General features: G+C 48.6%; 1 protein-coding gene across 1 annotated transcript in view; it reads left to right on the forward strand.

Annotated features, from left to right (window-relative positions):
* The window catches only part of ACVR2B (activin A receptor type 2B), a 38,505-nt gene extending 17,983 nt beyond the window's left edge, over positions 1-20,522 (forward strand). Inside the window, exons 2-11 of the mRNA XM_039461979.2 lie at positions 4,587-4,794; positions 5,163-5,272; positions 5,442-5,593; positions 5,676-5,819; positions 6,393-6,536; positions 6,927-7,075; positions 8,573-8,687; positions 9,431-9,569; positions 9,663-9,793; positions 10,365-20,522. Of these exons, the coding sequence (XP_039317913.1) occupies positions 4,587-4,794; positions 5,163-5,272; positions 5,442-5,593; positions 5,676-5,819; positions 6,393-6,536; positions 6,927-7,075; positions 8,573-8,687; positions 9,431-9,569; positions 9,663-9,793; positions 10,365-10,502 (1,430 nt within the window). The 3' untranslated portion in view covers positions 10,503-20,522. The remainder of the gene's footprint in view (positions 1-4,586; positions 4,795-5,162; positions 5,273-5,441; positions 5,594-5,675; positions 5,820-6,392; positions 6,537-6,926; positions 7,076-8,572; positions 8,688-9,430; positions 9,570-9,662; positions 9,794-10,364) is intronic.
* Positions 20,523-21,686: the final 1,164 nt, after the last annotated feature.

Below are 21,686 nucleotides of genomic sequence, written 5' to 3' on the forward strand. Positions count from 1 at the left end.
GCAAGCTCCTTGTCCTGGTGTTTGGGGGACATGCTCACTCACCTCAGGGCTATGAGGCAGCAGGCCTGCGGGGGTACCGCAAGCACCCACATCTTGGGAGCATGGCTTCCCCTCCTACCAGGTTAGGTGAGTGTGCTGGGGGTCAGGGGAAGCCTTCTGTGCGTGAATGCCCTGGCTTCCTTGGTGTGGGCAGGAATTTGTATCTGTTAAAAGGTGGAGGTGGCCTGTGGTTGGAGCATTGCCAGGAGCTATTAATAGCTGAGTGTGTAAAGAAGCAGAGTCTGGGAAAGAGAAAGGAATGGGGGAGGCCCCTGGGTCTCCAGCTGGCAGCAGAGCCTTGTGGTGAGGGAGGGCATGGAATGTCACATATGGCTCTGAACACAAAGCTCTTGTAGGCATTGTGTGATTTGATGGGCTGGGGGTCATACTGGGAACTTGTGTTATGAGGAATTGTCATAGGCAGTAGGGGCAGGTGTGGTTCTGATGTAGCCAAGTGTGCCAGGCATTGTTCTAACCACTCTTAAAGTGCATGAACTCATTTAGTTCCTGCAGCTACCCTAGGAGGTAGGTACTGTCATTACCCCTTTCACAGATTGGTTAGGTAACTTGCGTAGGGTCACACATAGCTGTGAAGTATTGGAGTAGGACTTGAAGTCTGGCTGGCTCACGGCTGCCATTTTTTCCCTGGATTGCCTGTAGGAGGATCTGGTCAGATGGTGGTCAGGTGACATCTTTTTTTTTTGAGATGGAGTCTCGCTCTTGTCACCCAGGCTGGAGTGCAATGGCATGATCTCGGCTCACTGCAACCTCCACCTCCTGGGTTCAGACAGTTCTCCTGTCTCAGCCTCCTGAGTAGCTGGGATTACAGGCACCCGCCACCACACCTGGCTCATTTTTATATTTTTAGTAGAGACCAGGTTTCACTACATTGGCGAGGCTGGTCTGCAACTCCTGACCTCAGGTGATCTGCCCACCTCGGCCTCCCAAAGTGCTGGGATTACAGGCGTGAGCCACTGTGCCTGGCCCAGGTGACATCTTGAACCCTTGGGTCCTTCGAGATTTGGAACTCCCAGCCTCTTCACTTGGGTCCTGCCCATGGTAGTGGCAAGGGGGTGGTCCCTGATTTACTGGCTTGGAGATAGGAGGCTACTCTGTTAGCCTCCCTTGTTTGGACTCCTAGCTCAGCACAGGGGCTTGTTGCTTGTGTGAGTGGAGATGGAAACTCTTTGATGACCAAGGGCTTGGGTTGCAGGCTGAGGCCATCCCTCCTTGTTGTCCCTCCTTTTGAAATCTAGCTCTAGCCCTGATACCTACACCCTTCCGTCCATCTGTCTGTCCATCCATTCGTGATCTGTTTGGGATGATTCTGCCACTCAGGACAGCAGAGGTCCTGCCTTGTTCAGCTTTCCAGTCTTGTGGAGCAAGCCTGACATTTAGAAAGCAGTTGTCGAGTGCATGTATAATGTTTGATTTCTCGTCCAAGTGTTCATTGTGTTATTTCCTCTTGGAGATAATTTTTGGTTATGTTATACTTTTTGGTTATGGTACACTTTTTGGATGTCTGAAATGTTTCTTTAAGCAACAACAGGCCATTAGTCAAGGGTGGTTGAGTTAGGCGACAGGGAAGCACAAGGGCCAGTGGAAGTTGAGAGCTTGCCTGGTCTCAGGGGAGAGGGAAGAGCTGAAATCCAGAGGAAGGTGGGAACCTTACAGCCGGAGCTGGTAACTTACGACTTATGCTAGGCCTAGAAGCCCAGCTGATTTGAGCGAGTGTGTGACATTGTGGTGTGGCTGCAGTGAGGGGAAGGTAGAGGAGTGCCCAGCTCATTCGAGCGTGTGGCATTGTGGTGTGGCTGCAGTGAGGGGGAAGGTAGGGGAGTGCCCGGCTCATTTGAGGGTGTGACACTGTGGTGTGGCTGCAGTGAGGGGAGGAAGGTAGGGGAGTGCCCGGCTCATTTGAGGGTGTGACACTGTGGTGTGGCTGCAGTGAGGGGAGGAAGGTAGGGGAGTGTCCGGCTCATTAGAGGGTGTGACACTGTGGTGTGGCTGCAGTCAGGGGAGGAAGGTAGGGGAGTGCCTGGCTCATTTGAGGGTATGACACTGTGGGGTGGCTGCAGTCAGGGGAGGAAGGTAGGGGAGTGCCCGACTCATATGAGGGTGTGACATTGAGGTGTGGCTGCAGCGAGGGGAGGAAGGTAGGGGAGTGCCCAGCTCAGTCGAGGGTGTGACATTGTGGTGTGGCTGCAGTGAGGGGAAGGTAGGGGAGTGCCCGGCTCAGTCGACGGTGTGACATTGTGGTGTGGCTGCAGTGAGGGGAAGGTAGGGAGTACCCAGCTCCCCTATCTGCAGTGCAGCTTCATGGCTGGCCCCACAAGTCTCAGGCCTCCACGGGCCCCACTAGAACTGCTGCTGAGGATGCAGTGCGGCCCAGCCTGGGGAGGGGAGGCCCTGTAGCCTCTGGCCAGGGTGCTTTGAAAAACCCCGCCATTGGATGCCGCTACAGGCAGACAGAGGCATCGTAGGTGCAAGCCTCAGACCTGGCCCCGGTGTGCTCGCTCCGCCTTTGGTCTGCTACCTCCACCCACCTTCTTGGGTTCTCCTCCTAAACCTTAAAGCCACATGCTTGATGAAGGGCCTGGCTGGGGAAGCCAGTGTGTATCTTTGTAAGCCTCTCTGTGGGCTGAGTCCCACTGACCGGCTGGTCAGGAGGCCATTTGTTTTCCCTTCACAGGTGTCAGAGCCTAGGCTGTGCGGTGCAGGATGACCAGAGCTGTGGCCGGGCACTGCCAGTCTGATTGGGTGATATTTTGGACCTTGGGTGCTACCCGGATCCTTGAGATTAGTTGCTTACTCCTGAGCCTGGAAGAAGCATCCTTTCACTGCAGGGAGATGCCGAAAGGGGCTGGGTTTGACAGGGGAATGGCTGCTCCGGCGGGGGGCTTCTTTCCCCTGACAGCCAGTCAGTGTCCTTCTCCCTGGGGCGTACCCTGGGAAATCATGCTCTTTCCTCATGAATGTCACCAGTGCAGATGGAGAGGAGAATGAGGATGTCCTTGGGCTACGCTAGTGTTCAGGTACTTTGTCCTCCCCCAGGGTCAGGGCAGGATCCGTGTTCTTGCCGCTACAGTCAGCCTTTCAGGCTGATGGTGAAGTAGGGCTCTTGGCTGCTGGTGCGCTGGCCGGCTGGCTGGTGGGATTGACCCTGACCCCTCCGTCCTTCCTGGGACAGAAATAGTGGTAGGAGAAGACCAACCAGGGGTGGTGCCAGGTCACTGGCTTACAGTGGGCCTGAGAAGTGTGGACAGGGTGTCTGCATGCTCAGTGCTAGTTCCCTGTCGTCTGCGTGGGGTTCTGGCAGTGAGGTTGTAAACACCATCACCTCCCTGTATTGTGTGCAGCCTGTAAAGGGATGATGGCAGAGCTCTCAGACAGAACCGAACCTCCTTTGGCATCTCCGTGCTCTTTCCCATCTCAGGGCTGTGTGGTTCCTGGGGGTTGGAGGGGTAGGTTGGGGTGGGGACTGGAGGTTGTCTTACAGGGGATGGTGAGGAAGATGGATTTGGGGAATGTTCGAAACCAAGTTTGAAGGAAAGTGTTTGAATGAGCAGGTGGGGGTTGAAGTGGCCGTCCACCTGGATGGCACTTCCTGCAGCAATTGGAAGGGGTTCAGCAGTGATGGGGAGTGTCCTGGGGTCACCAGGAGCCTAGCAGGAGAATTATCTGTGATTGTAGGTTAGGCCACCAGATAGCCATTCTCTGCCTGAGGCACATATTCCCCTTGGTGACTCTGGGAGGCTTACCCTGCACATGCAGGCCTCATTCCTTATGTTCTCCAGCCTGCCGCCTACCAGGTGTGGTTGTTGGGTTTGGAAAGGACGTGTAGAGGGTCCTTGCAATTCAGTTTGGGTGGGGAGTTGTGGAGGACCCACTGACATGGTTTCCCTGGAAGACTGTGGTGAGAAGGGGACAGAGACAGGAAGCAGCTCCCCTTTGCATTTTCCCAAGTGGTCCCTGAGATCTGTATCACAGTCACCTGAGACAGACAGGGGTGGTTAAAAGCACAGATTCTGCCACATTCCCTTTGAGATGGTTCTGAATTGGGCCCGGAAATACGTAAATACATATTTGAATAAACACTGCTCCCCTCCTTGATGCCTCCAACATACAGTGATTCTGATGTGCACTGCGGTTTTGAGGACCCCTTCATCAGTTTCTGCTGCAGCCGGGAAGTAACGCTCACCCACTCCCAGGAGCCTCAGGTGTTGGTGCCCTTTCTGTACATCGGGCCTCTGTCTGTCCAGCTGATTATCTACCCTTCTGTGGCATTTGATTTCCTGCCTCTTCCCTTTTGCTTAGACAGGGCAGCTGTGATGGGTTGCAGAATGAGATGGGGGCTGGTGCTGGCTGGCACACATAAATTAAGAGGTGTTGGACGGATGGGTGGTCCACGTCCAGGGGTGAGTGTAAGGGTGTTGGTGACCTCAACCCACCACCTAGTCTCCTTCACTCAGGGTAGCCTGGCATCCGGGGGATTGGGTGGTGGTCCCAGGGGCATGCTCAGTGGTTCTCTTTTCTCTGGGACACAGGCTCTGGGCGTGGGGAGGCTGAGACACGGGAGTGCATCTACTACAACGCCAACTGGGAGCTGGAGCGCACCAACCAGAGCGGCCTGGAGCACTGCGAGGGCGAGCAGGACAAGCGGCTGCACTGCTACGCCTCCTGGCGCAACAGCTCTGGCACCATCGAGCTTGTGAAGAAGGGCTGCTGGCTGGACGACTTCAACTGCTACGACAGGTACCCCGCGCTTCCCTCCTTTCCTCTTGGGCCCACCTGCACTCACACTGCCCGCTGGGCCGTTTAGGTCTCAGGATGTGCTGAGCGGGAGACGAGGGACCAGAAAGGGGTTCTTGAGATGGTAGCCAGGGCCCCACGCCCTTCCGTACCCTGTTTGTCCTGCCCCAGCCCTGAGGACGGGTCTCAGTGAGTGTCAACCCCTGGCTGTTCCCCTTGGCTTTGGGTCTCCTATAGGGGAGGTGAGTTCATACTGTCCCTCTTATGTTGCCCACAAGGTGCTCTGTCTGTGAGGAGGGGTTGGCAGGGCAGACCTGTGGGAGTCTTGCATCCCCCAGGTGAGGGGTGTATGGAAAATTCTGTGCCTCCAGGCAGGAGTGTGTGGCCACTGAGGAGAACCCCCAGGTGTACTTCTGCTGCTGTGAAGGCAACTTCTGCAACGAGCGCTTCACTCATTTGCCAGAGGCTGGGGGCCCGGAAGGTGAGTGGGCAGTGGGAAGAGGGGCCCTGAGTCGGCTGACCTGGGCCTCTTTGGCTTGGAGCTCTTGGCTCCTCAGTTGGGTGGGGAGTGGCTAAAGGGCCCTGTAGTCTGGCTCTGGAGGTGTGAGGATGGGCGGGCTGTTTGACACAGGGCTACGTGTGTCCCCTAGTCACGTACGAGCCACCCTCGACAGCCCCCACCTTGCTAACGGTGCTGGCCTACTCACTGCTGCCCGTCGGGGGCCTTTCCCTCATCGTCCTGCTGGCCTTCTGGATGTACCGGCATCGCAAGCCCCCCTACGGCCACGTGGACATCCATGAGGTGAGACAGTGCTGGCTTGGGGCAGGGCAGGGTAGAGGTGGGGAGGACAGGCCAGACCTTATTAAGCCTTGCTCTCCCCTAGGACCCTGGGCCTCCACCCCCATCCCCTCTGGTGGGCCTGAAGCCACTGCAGCTTCTGGAGATCAAGGCTCGGGGGCGCTTTGGCTGTGTCTGGAAGGCCCAGCTCATGAATGACTTTGTAGCTGTCAAGATCTTTCCGCTCCAGGTGAGTGAGTGAGGGGCTCCATCCGGGTCCTCTACCTCCACTGTAGCTTGAACTGGAGCCTCTCCTGCCCTGGGGCAATCCAAACCCCGAATACGTTGTGGTATAAGAGAAAAGTGAGTCTTACTGGGCGTAGTTACTCATGTTACATTGGCTGGTCTGTCGGTTTCATGCAACTGTGGGATTTCATCATAGGACTAGGGTAGGGCTTTGCAAAACCATGATTTACCCCGGTTTCTAGGGTTTTGTTTTTGATATCAGGTTCTTTCCAGAGGCCCTGGACACCGGGTCTGGCTCTGTGTGTCATTTGTTGGGTGATACTGTGCCACTTTGATTTGTAAGTCAAAGTGCTAGCCTTACCTTAAGTGATCTTGGGGTCACTGTCGGCCTAAAGCTCCGGGGCATAACTTAATACTGGTCTTCTCCTGGTCCCCTTACAAATGCTGAAGCTGGTAGGCTGGGGGTTGGGGAATGGGGAATGGGGAATAGGGAATGGCTTTTCTGCTGCAGGGCAGTGTGGCTATAGCAGGGCTAAGTTAGCCACCTGTCCCCGCAACCCCTCGCCCCCGGCCTCAGGACAAGAAGTCGTGGCAGAGTGAGCGGGAGATCTTCAGCACACCTGGCATGAAGCATGAGAACCTGCTACAGTTCATTGCTGCTGAGAAGCGAGGCTCCAACCTTGAAGTAGAGCTGTGGCTCATCACGGCCTTCCATGACAAGGTGAGCCACATGCATCAGAGTGGACTCTCAGAGGAGATGGAATGTCCCCTTGGTGGCTCTCCGTAAGACCCCTGCCCTGTGTAGGTGTCCACGACCCCATTAGCACTGTCTGTGATGAGGTTACCCCTGCCATAGGTGTGGACATAGGTGCCCCTGTGATAGGAACCTCTCACCCTGGGATAAGTTCTTATTGATAAGAGTAGTGACTGCATGGTTCCCAGCCCCTAGCCCTTCCTGCCTCCTGGCGTCATCTGTCTTCCATGTCAATTGTAGTAGCCTCCCAGGAAGGCAGCCTAGCCATTGGCCCACTGAGACTTCTCTGCCAGGGCTGGTCTGGGTCTTGTTCTGTACCCAGAGTGCTTGCTCAAGTCCTGTGCTGTCTTCTCTCAGGGCTCCCTCACAGATTACCTCAAGGGGAATATCATCACATGGAATGAACTGTGTCACGTAGCAGAGACGATGTCACGAGGCCTGTCATACCTGCATGAGGACGTGCCCTGGTGCCGTGGCGAGGGTCACAAGCCGTCTATTGCCCACAGGTACCTGAGTCGGCAGGTGCCTTTCCTGTACTTGGCCCAGAGCAGTAGGGAGGGTTGGTGGGAGCGAGAGCAGTGTCTGGGGATGTCTTAACTTCCTACACATACTTATTCTGCTTGCCCCTGTCCAAGGCAGCGGGGCACAAACCTGGCCTTCCCCCTGTGTCTTGGGGATGGCATGGCCTCCCAAGCGGTTTTTGGTGCCCTCTAATGGCCACATGAAGTGCTGATTCCATTACTTTGGTTGGAGGGTTGGCTCAGTAGCTCTCAAATTTTCTAGTTTAGGACCCCTGTATACTCTTAACAGGACTTTTGTATAAGTTGATTATGTCTTGATACTTGCTGTATTCGAGCACATCCGTACATCCTATTAGCTGTCAGCGTGATGACATCACATCTCCTGTAGCCTCTGGAAAACGATACTCCTAAGAGAATAAGCCTTAAAAAAGCAAATAAATGAAAATAATTTTGACTTTATAGATTCCTTTGGAACAGTGTCAGAGCTCTTCTGGGGTCCTCAACCATAATTGAAGAAACTCTGGGTGAGCTTATCACTGTCATGCTTACTAAGTGGCAGGCAGCGCTATAAATAGTTGAGAAGTATCAATTCATGTAACCTTCATTACCACCCATTGAGACAGGTACTGTATTTCTCAGCTGTGACTTGCAGATGAAGGAACAGTAGTACAGAGAAGTTGAATGACATAGCCAAGGTCCTGTAGCTAGTTGAGTCTGGTTCTGTGACTGTGAGGGAGGGGAATGAACCTCAAATTCCAGCATTCCAAGCTGAAGGATCCCTGATGGTAATAACAGTAATGACGTAGAAGGTTGCTGTACGAAAGTGCAGTTTTTGTAGATCAGAAGGTTGGATGTTGTATCCACTGTATGGCTCAACTTCACAGGAGTACCTAGTAAGGACGCCAGGTGTGGCCCTAAGAATTTACACTTACTACTCAGTCGAATCCTCACAAGGCTGAGGCAGCCACTGGGGAAATTGAGCAGCATAAGTAGCTTTGGAGGTGGAGCTGGGTACTTGGAACAGCACCCTGTTCCACCCCACCTTGGTGGTGAGCTCAAAACCCTAAGGGGCCTCTGCAGGATCCTAGGAAAGCTAATACTAAATTCCTGCATGCCAAACACTGTAAATTCTTCTCAGAAAACTCGCATTCTAGGCCATTGTGCCTGTCCACAACCGCTCTGAGAATACATGGGCTGGCCTTTGATAGTGTGGGGACTGGGCCAGGGTGTGCCCAGTCATTAGGGTAGGTATTGCTTTGCCAGTCCTGGTGGAAGCCTTCCACTGAGGTGCGCAGAGGGATTCTCACAGCCATGCGGGCTCCTGCAGTGGCCTGCCTGTGCTGCTTCACCTCTGCGCTCCAGGTAGGGTGGGATGACCTGGTTTGGGGGCTGACTCGAGGGCATATATTCTGGTATCTTGGGAACCAAGGTGGGAGTTGGATCATGAAGTTCAGCTTCATCTCTGCCCTCTTGTCTCCACAGGGACTTTAAAAGCAAGAATGTATTGCTGAAGAGCGACCTCACAGCCGTGCTGGCTGACTTTGGCCTGGCTGTTCGATTTGAGCCAGGGAAACCTCCAGGGGATACCCATGGACAGGTAACAAGCCTCACAGGGCAGGAAGAGAGGGGCGGGCCCCGGGAAGATGCTTTGCCCTTCTGTGCTCAGCTGGTGAGGTGCAGGGAGGAGGGTCACCGCATGTGTTCAGAGCTGTCTGAAAACTCAGAACAATGCTCTTGTTTGACCAGTGGAGAAACCAAGACCAGGAGGGCGGTGTAGCGTAGCTTCCCCAGGACAGTCAGCTGGGAAACACAGAGATTTCCCCTTGGGCTTTTGACCACTAGTCCTCATAGTCTTAATGTTTCTCTCACTTTTTTAGCTTTGATTCTTGAGATAAAACAGAAAGAGATGTACTAAGGATCCAAACAACCCAGGAAAAGTAACTAAAAATTCAATTTAGGAAATCATTCCTAAAACAATCACTATTGCTTATTTTTAAGTATTCTCCTTCCCTGGTTTTTTTTTTTTTTTTTTTGGTCGTAACCTCAATAAAATACACATCGTCTGTAGTTCTTTGTATTAATTTGGTAACAATTCCATTTTAGATTACTATTATCTCCAGGATATGGTATTTAAAAATTATCATCACCCAAGTATAATTGATCCTGTGACCTATTGTAACTGCTGTGAATGTGGTGAGTCGAGGTTTGCCATCACTGATAAGCTGTCCAGATTGCTCTGTTTTGCTTCCATCTGGTGCACAGAGGATGTAACTCCCCATGTCCCAGCTGTGTGTGTATGGCCAGTCACTGTAAACCCTGCCCTCCTCTGTCCCCACATAGGTAGGTACGAGACGGTACATGGCTCCTGAGGTGCTCGAGGGAGCCATCAACTTCCAGAGAGATGCCTTCCTGCGCATTGACATGTATGCCATGGGGCTGGTGCTGTGGGAGCTTGTGTCTCGATGCAAGGCTGCAGATGGTAAGTAGGATGGCAGCCCTGGGCAACCTAGGTTGGAGGATAGAGAGCAGCGGGACCTTGGAGTGATCCTGCCAGGCTCTCTCTGACTCCTAGGACCTGTGGATGAGTACATGCTGCCCTTTGAGGAAGAAATTGGCCAGCACCCTTCATTGGAGGAGCTGCAGGAGGTGGTGGTGCACAAGAAGATGAGGCCCACCATTAAGGATCACTGGTTGAAACATCCGGTAAGGGGCCCAGTGCAGGCGACTCTGCAGTGGGGTGGGGAAGGGAGAACCCTTCACATGCAACAGGAAGCTGAAATCAAGTGGGAATGGGCCAAGAGAAAGTCTGCTACATTCCCTGGACTCTAGGGATGTGTTCCAGGGGCTGTGGGGAGTAAGGTAGGGGGGATGATCTCCTCCAGATCCCTACTTTGACTGAACTGCTACCTTTTGGGTCCTTGTATGGTTTGGGCTTTGAATAAGATTTTGTTTGAATATCAGTGCTTCCAGGCAAGTAGCCATATCTGCCCCAGTAGGGTCCTGGATGTCTCCTCCCTCCTATGTATGTTAAGGTTCAGTGAACCTTTCCTAGGGCTGTGGAGGGTGGCCAGTAGGCCAGGAAGATGACTGCCATGAAGGCAGGCATGCTGATTCCTGAAGTTTTTCCCAGGCCCCTGCTGGTGGACCTGCTGCCTTGGTTGGGGCCGGTGGGCTCTGCCTGATCCTTGGGAGCGTCATGTTTACTGTCCCCAAGCTTTTCCTCATTGAAGGGGCCTAACAAAGGTGTCTTTCCCGTCTCCCCTCTGCTGCTCAGGGCCTGGCCCAGCTCTGCGTGACCATCGAGGAGTGCTGGGACCATGATGCAGAGGCTCGCTTGTCCGCGGGCTGCGTGGAGGAGCGGGTGTCCCTGATTCGGAGGTCGGTCAACGGCACTAGCTCGTTTCCCTGGTGACCTCTGTCACCAAGGTGCACCTGCCCCCTAAAGAATCAAGCGTCTAAGCCCAGGACGTGAGTGTCTGTCCAGACTCAGTGGATCTGAAGAAAAAAGGAAAAAAAAGTTGTGTTTTGTTTTGGAAATCCCATAAAACCAACAAACACATAAAATGCAGCTGCTATTTTACCTTGACTTATTATTATTATTATTATAATTATTATTATTATTATTATTAATATTATTTTTTGGATTGGATCAGTTTTTACCAGCATATTGCTCTACTGTATCACAAACAGCGGACACGTCAGCAGGCGTTGCGGTGCTGAGCTGTGAATGCAGAACCAGCGCCATGCTGAAGAGCCTCAGCCACCTCGTGTCCTTTGGGATTCATTTTTCCCGCTTTCTCTTTGTTCGTCGTCTCAGAATCTGTGACACAAAGAAACCCATCTCCTGTCTTAGGAAACCTAATGCTGCAAACTCTACCTAGAGGAACCTTTGAAGACTGTTACATAAGAACATACCTTCCTCAGAAGAGGAGTTTCCTCTGCCCTCTGCCCTCCTCCCCTCCCTCTTCCCTACCCTCCTTTTATTTTGTTTTAGTGAGCTTAAGAAACAGCAGATGCGTCTTTCACGGATCTAACGGGTGTTGTCCTGACTGAGAGAAAAACTGGGATGAGAATGGTTTGGACTGGAGTTGGAAGGGGAGGGCGGTGCTGGGGTAGGGTTTGGGACAGAGCTACACTGGACTCGGGCACATTCGGAGCAGCATCCTTTGCTATGGAGGCTACTTCTCAGGTAACCAGGAGTCGAGGGGAAGGACCTTGTGGAGGCCGAGCGTTAGCAGTCAGAGCGGGGTTTGGAGAAAGCCTGAGACTCGGGGCAGCCCTGACCTACCTGCTGGCCCTGACCAGTTTCTTTTCACTAACTTGGCCTTGGGCATAGGATGAAACATTTTTTTTTCTGCCCTAATTTTAAAGTTAGGTGAGGGTAGAATCATCACAATTTAGTGAATATGTTCTTCATGAGACACGATGCTGTAAATACCCTTGATGAAGGAAAAGTTGAAATACTTTTGTTTCCTCTTGGAGCAGTTCAGGGAAATGCCCGCAGGGGGTCATCCTGCACAGACAGGGCAAAACGATTCCTGAGTGGAGTCTGCCAAGGCCTGTCTCTCTGGGGACCCCAGAGTCCTGCAGCTCTGGTTCCGCCCCAGGTGGTGACATTACTGTCTCCTTTCTGTGGCTTGTGGACAACTTTCTCCAGACCCCTTAAAGTGGTACATATCCTAAAAAACGGTTTTTCTATTATGCCATACCTTGCTCTAGTCAGTGAATGTTCCTAATGCTGCTGTTTCAACATTCGATTTTTTTTTTAATTTATGAAACATGCTAATTTTTTTTTTTTTCAGACAAAACACACATCCACATATACACATGCTTTGCTATGTGGCTTCCAAGGTTTAAATTTTGAAAAGTAAAAGAATTAAAACTTCACGACCACAGATCACCTCAAACCAGAAATACCTCAGAATTTTCTACTTGTGTAAGGTTTATTATATATTTTGTTAGTTGTGTTGTCTTGTAGTAAGTATATTTTAATGTAAGTTGGCTTTTATGACAAGGAAGTTTAAAAGAAATAGAGAAAAAGAAACACGTTTGCATCTTTTAGGAAGTGCTACCATTTTTGTTTGATAATGCCCTCTTGTAAATAGTTGCCATCAACTGTAGGTTGGCTGTCTGGGCCAAGTCTGCGCTTTCATCAGTTTTGTTTGTGAAGGCTTTTCCTAATGGTTTCTTTAGATCATTTTATTTAAAAATAGTGCATCTCTTCATCATGAGGGTAGGCAAGGTGGGGGCCATGGGGCGAGGTTGACCTGATGAGAACTGAAAAGGCCTCCCCCTCTTGGGTTGTTGGGAGCTTCACATGTAATTCACATGTAATATATGTGATCGGTCAGTGTTCAGAATGACAGGTAACTCCACTTAAACTTGGTAGAAGGATGGCCCTTAGACCTGCATGGGGTGATTTTACTTGAGATTTGACTTCTTCAGCAAATTAGCAGCAACATTGGAAGAGATGTGTGATGCCTCTGTGAAGCACACCGTGACTCGGGTCCGTCATCTAGTGCAGCGTGTCTGAGAGAGAAGGGTTTCTCTCCGGCCGGTCTTGGAGTCCATAGTGTTGGGGGCACTGCACACGCCCGGTCATCTACCTGCCGTGCTCTGTGCAGTGTCTGGGGCTTGCTGCCCTGGGTCCTTTCCTCTGGGTGTTGGGGCTCAGGGGGCTGTGTGAGGCCCGTTGGTTCCCTCTCAGAGCTCAGTTTTTGCTTCATGGGTCAAAATGTGGGCTGGCCAAGTAGTTACAGGAATAGCGTTTTGGTAAGCTATGTTGTCTTTTTTCTTTTTTTTTTTTTTTTAATGGTTTGATTTTGTGCTGTGGTATTTTTCTTCCCTTGGAATAATTTTTAATGGCAAAACAGGCCTTACAGCAGTTGCTTTTCTTTTCCATTTATTTCGTTAAGAAGCTTTAAATATTGATCGAAAAGTGCCATATCTAATTTCTTTAGCTTTCTCCTCAGGCACTGTGGGCATCTTTACTTTTCATCCTCAGAAGAAACAAACCACTAACAAATGTAGCAGATTTACTGCAGGAATAGTCAGATCATGATACTACCTGAACCCTAAACCCCAGCCTCTCGGTTCCGTTTTGGTTCCTCTGGGGGGTTTTTCTTTGTGTGCTGGCTTGATTCTTGTGAGAAGTTTTGACCTGGCCAAGCGGGGGTTGAGCCATGGTTCTGGTGTGGGACTTTGTGGTCAGGACGTGGTACAGACAAATCAGGCCTGCATGCCTTTTCCCTTGGTGGCCTCCCTCTAGGCCCACCCCACACTCGGTCACGGTGGTGTCCCTGGGGGGCCTTGCCATCAGATGGTGTGTCAGGAGATGGTGCCTGTTTGGTGTGGCTGGGGAGGGGGTGGTCCACGCCAGTTCCTTGGGCTTCAGGCTGTTTTTGCCCTCCTGCGTGGTGCAGGGTGCACCCGTCAGGCGACGTATCTGGCTGCCGATGGCAAGAAGAAGGTGGGGGTCTCCTTACAGGGCATGGCTCTTGGAGCACAGGTGGGCCTTTTGCCCCAGGCAAAATGTTTGTTCCCCGTCGTCGTTCTTTGAGGAGTAAGCCATCTGGAGCTCTACTTTTGAGTTTACTGGGTCATAGAGCCTCTGCCTGTACTCTTTTCCATAAAGACTTCATGTGACACGCACTTTTGGGGAGCTCAGATCATTGCTTTCTTTTTGTTTTTGACCTCAGGCTCTGTGAAAGACTGGGGAAATGGGGCCTGGTATCATTTTCCCTGTCAGTGGAAGGGGCTGTTCCATGCAGGGTGGCAGGGGACCAAGTTAGCAGAGAGTAGCCAAGGATCCTTGCTGCTCCCTTTCTAGTGTGCTGTCATCCAGGCAGTCCCCGGGCTGTAGGGATGGGCCTTGGGGAAGAAAGTGTCCATGATAACTGAGAAGTCATCCCTAGCTGGAGAAATCCAGCAATGAGCAGAAGGAGGAAGAAAGTGAGGATAGAGGCCGTTGTGTTACAGTGTCCTGCAGAGGGCCCTCAGCGATGGGGCGTTAGGGAAGGCCGTTGACATAGTCATCACAGCATCCTGCTTGGCATATGCTGGGTTTTCTCCTGGGACCATTGGTCCTCAGCAGGAGCTCTTTGCATGAGTTGCTCAGGGGACAAGGGGCTGTCCTGGGGAGAAAGTCACACCTGGCCGTGAGGGAAGATGCTGAGCATGATTAGCCCTGTCCAGCATGGCCCTCTTGTCCTGTCTGCTCTGGAGAGGAGCCTGTGGGACCAGTCCTGCCTGGGGAGGGCATACCCACACATGCCAGCTGATTCTGACTCTGAATTCATCCTGTCTGGACTTGGGTGTGGTTTCTGCAGAACAAGGAGGTTGTCGTCCAGCCTTGAACATCTTCAGGAGGATAGAGACTTCTGCTCACGTATTCTTAGCAAAAGGAAGGGTCTCTCATCTCCAGGCCACATTGATAGTTCTTCCATTGCCCTAAGAGGCTAGGCTGACCCTCTCGAAAGAACTTAGACAGCACAGTACTTCTTCCTGCAGCTGGGCTCTGTCACTTTTCTCTTCAATTGGCCACATTCTTGTTTCCTCTATCCTGCTACTGTGCCCTGTGTGCTCGGGCTGTGTGTGTGGGTCTTTCCCTGGTGGAAGGAAGCTCAGCTGTGTATTGAATGTTCTTCATGTGCTGTGTGTGGCTCAGAAAGCCTGTCACATGCCACCTGTGCTCTGACCCTTGAGGGCGGGGAGGTGGCTGTTGCATTGAAGTGCGAGTATTGGATGACCCTCTTGAAAATAGAATTTTGCCTTTTTTAGTATGCAGTGTAAAGTTCCCAGCACCTATTGGTAACACAAGGGTTTGCTGGTTTTTAAAATAATATAATAAGCAGAAATACGTAAGGTTTTAGAATTGGTACTAGAAGTTGGACAGCTAGTTACTCTCAAGAGCTTCATTTCACTAGAAAAATACACTAATTGGAAAGCAGTTTCCAGGAGTTTGATTTTCAGTCTCAGTTATTTCAGCCTGTTGAGTTTTTGATAGCACACCTTTGGAGAGATGGCCAGACCTGATTCCCATTTCAGGGGCATCAGACTGTACCTTTTTAAGAAGCTCCGTAGATCTGTTCATTTACCCTCCATCCTGGGTGAACAGCCAGAAGGAGAAGGGGACAAGGTGTCTTTTTCTACTTCTCACTGGGATGACATGAATTCTCTTTAGTTAGTGGCTGTTTGCAAATTCTAAACTAATGAAATATTCAATAGCTTACATGTTCAACCTAGTAGTGATGAGTTTAAATCTCAGTTGACAGTAATATTTTACATAAACAGGCCCAGTGATTCAGTTGGTGAACTGTATATCTTCTTAGTTAGATTTGTAAATGTTGATTGAATTCAGGGTTATATGCATAGTTCTTTAAGTTAAAGATTCCAGGTAGTTGATTTGTAACCAGCAGTCTACCTATGAATGTATTCCAAACCTTTAGAAGGTTGGAAAAGTTTTTTGAAATAAGGATTTAGTTTTGTAGGAAAAACACCCCCTTGGAAATTAATTCAGTTGACCCAATAACATTTTTTAAATGATTGGTGGGTCCAAAAGGCCTGTCAGCAAATAAAAGTCCAAATTATCTAGTGGGACATTTTGAATATTTTATGTTTATTTTGGGTCCACTGTAAACTTTGGTTTGAACAAGAATTTGAATTTAAAGAATTTACCATGATTTAAATCTTTACCAAGTTTTTACATTTTCATGATGGTCTCTTCCAGGTATGAATGAAGCAAGACTTTTTGATTGTGGTACTTCCCCTATCCCTGTAGTGCCAAAAGCAGTGATACTTTATTTGCTCCTATGGCAGCTCATAGAGATAACCGAAGTGATTTTTCCTCAGTAGTTGAAACACATACTCTCTAAATGCCAGTGTGTGGTGATGGGCCCTGCACTGCCTTCCATTTCTCCAGGGCAGTGTCCGGATTGTCTAGAGCAGGTGTCCCCAAACTACAGCTGCGGGCCGCATGCGGCCCCCTGAGGCCATTTATCTGGCCCCCCACCGCACTTGAGGAAGGGGCACCTCTTTCACTGGTGGTCAGTGAGAGGAGCACAGTATGTGGCGGCCCTCCAACGGTCTGAGGGACAGTGAACTGGCCCCCTGTGTAAAAAGTTTGGGGATGCCTGGTCTAGGGCCTAGGCAATTCTGATAACTACTGTAAAACAACCACAGGACACTAAGGCAATGTACACACAGCTCTTTGTGTGTATGCAGTGGGCTATATAAACCTGGGCTATGCTGGACGTCTATAGAAAAGTATTACATTCGCTTGCAAAGTTTACATTTTTGAGCTCACAGTTAGGAAAAATACGACCCATGAGTTAGTTTTTCAGGCAGGTGAGGATGGGTCTTCTTGCAGATGCATGAGTTCTGTCTTGAGTCCTGGGAACTTCTCTGTCGGTTGGGTGTGGGCTCATTCCCTGACTCCTAGTGATGTTCGCATTGGAATGTTAGCATTGTAAATAAAAGAATAGGTTGTATAATAGATACACAACACTTGAACTTTACTTTAAAAAAATCGATAGTTCTACATATATATTTAGTTATATCACCTGACAGATTTCTTCTACACAATGTGGAGATTGTTTTATACCACAGATTATTTTTATAAAGTTAGTGAATTTGAATGATTTTGTAAACAGAGCTGATGAGCTTTACCTTTCAAGAGAAACGTACACTGGAACATGAGTGGTGTGGAACTTTGACTCAGCGCACATATGGATTCCTGTGATACACTGGCAGACTGGAGTCAATTTGCGGGTCTTTTTTGGCCAAAAACTCCACTTGTGGTTGTGTAGGACTGTGATACTTCAGCTCAGCTTGTGGATTGGGAGGAGAGAGGGACAGCAGTGTTTTACATCGGTGCTTCCTCCTGAGATTTCTGTTGAACAAAGGGTTCCGAGGTCAAAAATTCGTTTTTAAGCTCCTGCCGTAGGACATAGTCATGTGAGAGTGTTTAGGGGAACAGAAATTGTATAGGGGTGCAGATTTGGGTGGGATGGGACGTGAATAAGATTCAGCTACAAAAACTCTGAAATGAGAATCTGTGGTTTGAGTAATCCACCAAACTGGATTATCTAAGGTCACATTACCTAGGGTGAGGGACAGAATTAGCCAGTTGAGTAATTGTTCAGAAAGCGAGGGGAGGCAGTATGTGGATGCAGTGATCCAATTCAGTGGACAGCTGCCAGGCACCTTTTGTCCTCTCCGGCAGGGCTCTTTTGGAGGTGAGAATGGTTGGGTTGGCTTGCTGCTTCCATCCAAGCAATGAGCCAGGAGCCCAGAGAGGAAGCTCAGAACCCCAGCAACAGCAGGACATCTTTCAAATAGCACCAGAGTTTTCCTGCTTTTCTTAGGAAGTCCAGCATCACTGCCACAGTATGGAAAGTGGTCTTCATTTTAGCCTATTTATTGTTCAGCAGAGAGTGGATGGTTATTTGTGTGGGACTTTCGATGGTGATATATCATGAATAATTAAGTTAATTTCTCGTATTCATAGTGGCCCATCCTGAGGCCCAGCTGAAGACCTGTCCCCCAGACCCTGCCTGCTGGCTTCAGGCTGCTGCTTCCAGACAGAGGTGCACTGGACGGGAGGGATGGTTTTATCAAGAGAATCCCTAGTGTGTCATTTTAAACCAGCTGTGTTTTGTATTCATTCTAGTTAAGTGTGTAAGTTTACACTTTACCCTTTTTATACTTGGAATAAATTTAGTTCCAGCAGATCTAGTAGCACCCCAGAAATCAACCCCATCCGTTCCCCATAAAAAGAACATGTCTCTGCTCTCCAGCCACATGTCTTGGGATGTAATTCTGCTGTGCCTTTGTGTTTGTCACTCTTTCCCACAAAAGCAACTGCTGTAAGCTTTTTTCTACTTGTCTTTTCTAGTCCCCAGCCTCTACCTTTTTCCTTTTTCCCAGCTCTAATTTCTGGATGCACTTCTGTGATCCAGGTATTTTAAGAACCAGTTACCTCAGACCTCATGTTGAACAGTGTCGCCATCTGGGTCCTCTTGATACTGCAGACTTTTAACGTACATATGCAGGAACCCTGCTGAGCGTGGGCACTTACTTGTATTAAAGCAAAACTCTTCCCAAGGAATGAGGAAAGGGCTTCTGGCAAGCTCGTCATGGCACTGTGGTGGGATGGGTCTAGAGTGCCGTCTGAATGGTGCTTCCTCTGTTCCTCTTTGAATTCTGCCATTTTCAGTATTCTCATGTCTGAATAGGCAAAGCGATTTAATTGGCTGGGCTTGCACGCAAATTAGTCCCAAAGATAAGCTCTTTGTAACACATTTCCAGTCGCTAATGCTCAAATGTAGAACATTCCTTTAAATGGCAGGATAAAAAACCCACCATCCACCATAGTGCATTTTGGGAAGATGTCTGTAGCATATGTTGCTGTGAAATTAGGCCTTGCGGGATACGGCTGTTTGTCATTTTGATGTATTTTAAATGAATATATATATTTTTTAAAGAGCCTTTTTTACCAGTTCAAAAAGTTTAATTAACCAGCAGTCACCACATCTGAATTTTTGTCTCTGGGGCATAGATGGCAGACCAAGATTAAAAGTGGTCACTCAGCCATACGAGCATGGGCTACCTTCCTGGACTGTCCTGCTGTCCTGCAGACCTGTTCCACAGACCACGGGATGCAGGGTCAGTGTGTTCCCAGTGAGGGGCCCAAGTCAGTGCTCTTAAGTGTTCGGTCTCTGCCCCATTTCGTGGACTGTTGGCTTCAGTCCCTGCAAGTGCTTTAGCCCGAGCGGGGTTTTCTCAGAGCACTGCCGCGAGTTAAGTGTGTGTTTAGCCAAATAATTTCTCCGTGAGGGAAAAATGCAATCACCCAAATTTTACAAACAATGACAGAGATGAGAGTAGGAAAGATTAGGCAACATCTGAGTTTTAATTTGAAAAGTGTCCAAGTCATCATGAAAGGCCGTCTGGAAGTAAGTGATTATTAGAGATTCTTTGGGAGACCTCATCTGAAAATGTTAAGACTGCCAGTGAGGGAAGGAATTGTTAAAATGCCAGCGGCTTTTTTCCTCTTTTTTTCTCTAATTCTATAAAAATGCAGAGAAAGTTGAGTGGTACTTCAGAATTGAGGGAGAGGGTTACCGCAGAGTAGAAACATATTTCTAGATTTCAGTTCCACACCACAAATCCACAACAATGCCATTTTTCAACTGTACAAAAGAATCTGCTTATGAACTTGACATGATCTTAATGGAAGTGTCAAAGGCCAAATTTTTCACCTGTTAATGTTTTTCCACATTTGTCCTTGAATCTGAATATACAGTACTGTAAATTTAACTTACATCGAGTTTGATGTCAATTCTTATGAAAAGAGCTTTCTGCATGTAACACACATACAGTTAAAGAACACAGCAGAGTACAAAATTTGCAGGAAGAGTTTTGGAACCAACAGAAAACGTCACCTTTTATTTGCCATCTTATATGTATCAGTTTTACCAGCTACTTCTAAATTTGTACATTATTTGTAAGGGAAAGAAGGAAAACCCTAAGACTTGTCTAACTTAGTGGAGAATGTGTGTGTTGGGCTTAGGATGGATAGCTAAGTCTTATTGAGCTGTGTTACCTAACTTGTATATAAAAATTGTAATTAAAACTTTGGGTTCACCTGTTTCTCACAGTTTAAAATGATGAGTAATTGCAGACTCTGGAAATGTGACTAGTATATGATTTAAGGCTGTAGAAGCAAGGAAGCTCTTTCAAGTGCTAAAACTAAAGACTTCTAGTTTTTGGCTCAAATTCAATAAGTACTGTTTGCATACCAGGATATGTGAGATGTAAATGTAGTAGGTCACTTTTCACCCTTGTAGCTATAAAATAAAAATTTTGTAGAACAGAAATAGCTTGTACTACTGAATTAACAAAAGTTATACTAAAGTTCATGTTTTAAAAAATATATATATACAGAGTTAAGCTTGTTGCTGTTACCCTGTCTGGATTTGAAAAGTGTGCTGATTTATATATATATATATATATATATATATATATATATATATATATGTAACACACACACACACACACACACATACACATACACATACACACACGCACACGCACACACACTCTACAATGGCCTAAAGCAGACATCCATGTAATTACAGTTGCAAAATGAAAACATTTTGGAAAGAACATTGTATCATAGTTCATTCATTTGCAGTGGATCTTTGTTCCTTTTTACTGTGGTAATTTTAGAAATGAGTGTCAAGTTTGAAATTAGATCTGCCAAGTTGGGGTTTTGCTGCTTGAACTCTGCACTGGGTCCTCAAATAAACCGATGTGAATGTAGTTTTTTCCCCCTGTGTGAAGAAGCAGTCACACCCCAACAATAGGAGGAAAAATCTAGAACTATTTCAAGTTTTATCTTTTTGTATATGAAAATAAAATAATAAAACAATCCTTGTCTCTCTTAATTATGTGGCAGGGGACTGGAGGTTCATGGGAATTGGAAATAAAATGGTGTTCACCTGCTTGTAGGGCTGACTCAAGTCGGGTCCTGTTTGGTGTGTGTAACATTAACAGATGCTAATTGCCGAATGCCTAGCCTGCCATGGTCCTGTGGGGCTGAAGCTAAGCACCATGGGTCTCTATTTCTGCCATTCAGAAGTCCAGGGTCTAGTTGGGGATACCATGAAAGGGGACCATTCTCCTGAAGGAACTGTTCCGGGATTTTGGGTAAGTTTCTGCAGGGTAGCATATTTTCCAAATGTCCAAGACACTCCCCTGTTCCCCTGTCCTTTGCAACCAGACCTATACTTTACAGACCACCCTGAGCAATATTGTTTTAAGTGGAGCGGAGAAACCTTGAAAATTTTTATTCAGGACTATTGAGATGACAAGCTCTGCCATTCCCAAATGTTGCTGAGTACTGGAGTCATTTGCTAAGCTATTAAAAAGATAAAATTATGGGTCCTTATCTCCAACCTGGAATCAGCAAACCAGGTCCCAGGTTTCAGAGATCCAGACTTAATCTTACTGAATGAGTTTGTAGTTCCCCAATAATAAAATAATGCTAGTCTTTAATCCTAACAAAGCAGGAAGGCTCCAGAAATCACCTCACTGCTTTCTGTGCTTGACAAGTTTTTTTGGTTCATAACTCATACTCACCTAAGTGGCGAAACACCCTTTTAATTCACCCTTTATTATGAGAATTAAGCAACTGCTTGAAGCTTTTGGAGAAAGGTTCAGGGACCAGTTGCCCAACGTTTGGCTGTTTTTGCTCTTTCACATTTAGAAAGTTCACCTTTTATTAATGAGTGCCCCCAGTGACGGAGGGCGAAGGGCTGACATTTTTTTTTTTTTTTTTTTTCTCTCGGCTCACCGCAACCTCCGCCTCCTGGGTTCAGGCAATTCTCCTGCCTCAGCCTCCTGAGTAGCTCGGATTACAGGCATGTGCCACCATGCCCAGCTACTTTTTTTGTATTTTTGGTAGAGACAGGGTTTCACCGTATCGACCAGGATGGTCTCGATCTCTTGACCTCGTGATCCGCCCGCCTCGGCCTCCCAAAGTGCTGGGATTACAGGCTTGAGCCACCGCGCCTGGCCCAGGGCTGACATTTTT

This window comes from Saimiri boliviensis, chromosome 9 (assembly GCF_048565385.1).
Source record: "Saimiri boliviensis isolate mSaiBol1 chromosome 9, mSaiBol1.pri, whole genome shotgun sequence".
In the NCBI taxonomy this organism is placed as follows: domain Eukaryota; kingdom Metazoa; phylum Chordata; class Mammalia; order Primates; family Cebidae; genus Saimiri; species Saimiri boliviensis.